The sequence below is a fragment of the Oncorhynchus mykiss genome, chromosome 2 (assembly GCF_057628025.1).
Source record: "Oncorhynchus mykiss isolate SJ-2025 chromosome 2, ASM5762802v1, whole genome shotgun sequence".
Classification (NCBI taxonomy): Eukaryota; Metazoa; Chordata; class Actinopteri; order Salmoniformes; family Salmonidae; genus Oncorhynchus; species Oncorhynchus mykiss.
In genome coordinates this window covers 2,852,673-2,857,500 of record NC_143023.1, presented here as the reverse complement: position 1 = coordinate 2,857,500, position 4,828 = coordinate 2,852,673, and the positions used below count along the sequence as shown (strand labels likewise).

Here is a 4,828-nt window from a genome sequence, read left to right as displayed (position 1 = left end):
TAGATTCAGGTAGAATCCCCCATCAGTGAGGTCACTTTAGATTCAGGTAGAATCCCCCATCAGTGAGGTCACTTTAGATTCAGGTAGAATCCCCCATCAGTGAGGTCACCATAGATTCAGGTAGAATCCCCCATCAGTGAGGTCACTTTAGATTCAGGTAGAATCCCCCATCAGTGAGGTCACTTTAGATTCAGGTAGAATCCCCCATCAGTGAGGTCACCATAGATTCGCAGGTCCACCCCAGGTTGTGTAGTAGTAGAGAGAACAGTCTATGACTTGGGTAAATTTGTATGGCCTTCCTCTGACACCGCCTGGTATAGAAATCGTGGATGGTAGGGAGCTCGACCACAGAGATGTACTGTGCCATATGCACTGAGCTTTGTAGCTCCTTGCGGTCAGATGCTGTTTGGAGGATGATAGACCCTTTGTCTTACTTACATTGAGGGAGAGGTTGTTGTCCTGGCACTACACGGCCAGGTCTCTGACCTCCTCCCTATAAGCTGTCTCATCTCATACCCCCTGTATATAGCCTCCACATTGACTCTGTACCGGTACCCTCTGTATATAGTCTCCACATTGACTCTGTACCGGTACCACCTGTATATAGCCTCCACATTGACTCTGTACCAGTAGCCCCTGTATATAGCCTCCACATTGACTCTATACCGATACCCCCCTGTATATAGCCTCCACATTGACTCTGTACCAGTAACCCCCTGTATATAGCCTCCACATTGACTCTATACCGATACCCCCTGTATATAGCCCCTGTATATAGCCTCCACATTGACTCTGTACCGATACCCTCTGTATATAGCCCCTGTATATAGCCTCCACATTGACTCTGTACCGGTACTCCCTGTATATAGCCTCCACATTGACTCTGTACCGGTACCCCCTGTATATAGCCTCCACATTGACTCTGTACCGGTACCCTCTGTATATAGTCTCCACATTGACTCTGTACCGGTACCACCTGTATATAGTCTCCACATTGACTCTATACCGGTACCCCCTGTATATAGCCTCCACATTGACTCTGTACCATAATACCCTGTATATAGCCTCCACATTGACTCTATACCGATACCCTCTGTATATAGCCCCTGTATATAGCCTCCACATTGACTCTGTACTGGTACCCCCTGTATATAGCCTCCACATTGACTCTGTACTGGTACCCCCTGTATATAGCCTCCACATTGACTCTGTACCGTTACCCCCTGTATATAGCCCCTGTATATAGCCTCCACATTGACTCTGTACCGATACCCTCTATATATAGCCCCTGTATATAGCCTCCACATTGACTCTGTACCGGTACCCCCTGTATATAGCCTCCACATTGACTCTGTACCGGTACCCCCTGTATATAGCCTCCACATTGACTCTGTACCGGTACCCCCTGTATATAGCCTCCACATTGACTCTGTACCGGTACCCCCTGTATATAGCCTCCACATTGACTCTGTACCGGTACCCCCTGTATATAACCTCCACATTGACTCTGTACTGGCACCTCCTGTATATAGCCTCCACATTGACTCTGTACCGGTACCCCCTGTATATAGCCTCCACATTGACTCTGTACCGGTACCCCCTGTATATAGCCTCCACATTGACTCTGTACCAGTACACCCTGTATATAGCCTCCACATTGACTCTGTACCGGTACCCCCTGTATATAGCCTCCACATTGACTCTGTACCGGTACCCTCCTGTATATAGCCTCCACATTGACTCTGTACTGGTACCCCCTGTATATAGCCTCCACATTGACTCTGTACCGGTACCCCCTGTATATAGCCTCCACATTGACTCTGTACCGGTACCCCCTGTATATAGCCTCCACATTGACTCTGTATCGGTACCCCCTGTATATACCCTCAACACTGACTCTGTACTGGTACCCCCTGTATATAACCTCCACATTGACTCTGTACCGGTACCCCCTGTATATAACCTCCACATTGACTCTGTACCGTAACACCCCGTATAAAGCCTCGCTATTGTTATTTGACTGCTGCTGTGTAATTGTTACTTTTATTTACACTTTTTTTTCTTAAAGTATTGTCGGTTAAGGGCTTGTAAGTAAGCATATTGTATTCGGCGCATGTGACAAATAACATTTGATTTGAACACGCGCACTAGGCTCGTTCAGAAGACAGGTTGTCGTTTTTAATGCCCTAAATATCAGGACCTGGCGGCCAAACGTTTGATTAAACAATCCAGAGACTGAAACAAATAAATCAAATGACTTTTAATGAAGGAGAACAAATCTATATACAATCCTGAAATGAGCTAGAAATGTCAATAGTAAAACAAAGCTTCAAACGATGTTACTACAGTGAACCCTGAGTACAGAAAATGAACGGTGGATTCACGGAGTTTGACAAGTCAATGAGAAGTTAAATATCTCTTCCTTAGTTGTTAATTTAGTCGAAATCTAAAGGCACAACCTAGATTCTTAAGTAGTTAAACATTTTATTACTCCAATTTCGTGAAACTGACTAACTGACACGTTTTTCATTTTCATCAACAACAACTTTATATTGAAGGAATGCGTTTGATTTGACGTCCTGCACATGCGCAGTTCGCTGCGAGACGACCATTAAAACCCGATAACCTGGTTCTACGCATGCGCTTAGCTAAACCAACGTCGCCATGACATCGCTTACAAATTGTGACCGGGGATTTCTATTGGACAAGCAATTGTATGCCTTATCTTCACACGGAACTGTCATTTTAATAGAAGAAGCAATGGAAGAGTTGCTGACGTAGTGACATTCAGTGCATTGAACTGGTTGTTGAACTCTGCACGCTTGGATCAAGCGGGATACATGCATTCTCTGGTCCATTTCATACTAATATACATTGTTAGCTAACTAATTATCCCCCCCCCCAGCGTTCAACAGAACATAGTGCAGAACATAATGCTTACATGGACAAGCCACACCAGACCAGATGCTGACTGAGCAGGAATACACAACTAACTCAAGTGATGATGTTCAGGGGGGCCTCTTGTGACTCTTTTGCAAAAGACGTATCCTCTTGTATTACAATTTTAATATATTATAATTTCTTAACATCGGTGGCTGGTTTATCAGCTAAGTTGCCTAACCACACCAGGACATGTGAATTGTTGTCTTATAGCTGCTACCCTGTGTGTCGTGGTTTATGTGCAAGATAATGCCGCTGTTTCCAAATATTTGTCCAGCTTGTTGTCAAGACTTGGTAGTCAGAGTATACGAGTCCAGTGAGCAACATGTAGCCAGCCTTCTAGCTAGTCAGTTAGGCCAGTTAAATACCTTGATCGGTAGTTAGCTGGCTGGCTAGCAACCCGTTATATAAATCTTAGCGATTTAAAAAACAAATAAATAAACATTGGTTTACGTGTTGCACCAGTTGTAATATTTTTTCCGCTTACCTTAGCTTTTTCCAGCGGGGTGAATCTCAAGTCATGCACAAAGGGGTTCCTAAATGGAGGCGCCAGTTCCTTCTTCCCATCTCCTTCCCCAGGACACCGTCTGATGGTCGGGAACCTCATCCTCAACGAACCCGGAGAGAGGAAAATCAGGAAAAGCGACAGTAGCGAATTTGTTTGATGTTAAACGTTGTTTTGTTTCCGTGTTTGTGTCCAGCTAATTCCGACACGGGTTATTATCTCCGTTCCCAAGAGGCTGGAGGATTAACCAAGGATCATGTATTTGAAGTCGGACGATAGCTTCCCTCGTACGCAGTACTGATGTTGGTACCTAGAATGCCAAACTGGAGTCCCCCTTCCTGGCTGCTTCTTCAGAACGCATGCGCCTAGTAGTCTACATTGAAATCCCTTTTACTTACTCAAGATAAACATATATAAACATTTAGCAGACGCTTTTATCCAGTGCGACTTAATTAACACTAGTTAGAGTCCATATATCTTCGTGCTGGCCCCCCCGTGGGACTCGAACCCATAACTCTGGCGTTGTAAGTGCCATACGCTACCAACTAAGCCACACGTGTTCTCACATCTTTGCTGTATTTATAACACGTTTATAAACTGTTAAATGTTTGCAGAGCTTATAAGACATTATAATAATGTATGTGGTGTTTATATTTGTCCTGTTACACACAGTCTATAATATAAGTGTTTTTTTTTTGTGTGGCATTTTCGAACTTCCCCTGAGACACTCGCAGCGAGGAGGGTCACAGCCAGGGTCCCAATTGTCGAGGCTACCTGCCGTGTCTATATTGGTTCGGAATTGTGTGATTCGTTATTATGGCGCTTGTCTATTTATTTCATGATGGAATAAATGCGTTGGTGTTTCAGTCAGTCCTTGGTATTTATTTATCAGTCATTTGCACATAAAGCGTATTGTCCAGTGCCGTATAATAAGTGTTTTAAAACCAACACACTCGGTCTAAATGTAGTCTGTGACGTGGGACATTTCTTCACTTGGGAATCAAACATACTACTAATCGAATAATCTAAGAGCTGAATGAATCAATATTGCAGATTTATTTTTTGTTGCTCAGGATGCAATTTATGCCAATCATGAAGCATTGTAGCAGGCAAATGATTTTTCTCTCTAACAGTAGAAGAGATGGGAACCCTGTCCTTTTGGTTTTGCTGCTATGGCAACAGGTGACTTTCTTTCTCATTGACCCTCTCTCTTCTCCAGACGTCTAATGCAGTAGCATCAGTACAGTGTGTTTTTGCATGCTGTAGGCCTACATAGCAAATGCACAATCATTAAGCATCAGTACTGATTTAAAGGCCCAGTGCTGTCAAAAACGTCATATTCCTGTGTTTTTATATACGCTGCATGTAGAAAATAGGAAGACA

General features: G+C 43.8%; 1 protein-coding gene across 2 annotated transcripts in view; it reads right to left on the bottom strand.

The window, feature by feature from the left end:
- Nucleotides 1–4,009, bottom strand: part of LOC110514512 (lysophosphatidylcholine acyltransferase 1) — a 63,362-nt gene extending 59,353 nt beyond the window's left edge. The window contains exon 1 of one of the 2 annotated variants that reach the window (XM_090216012.1): nt 3,428–4,009. In XM_090216012.1, the coding sequence (XP_090072138.1) occupies nt 3,428–3,547 (120 nt within the window). In that variant the 5' untranslated portion in view covers nt 3,548–4,009. The remainder of the gene's footprint in view (nt 1–3,427) is intronic. The other variant, XM_090216004.1, reaches the window with a different exon arrangement.
- Nucleotides 4,010–4,828: the final 819 nt, after the last annotated feature.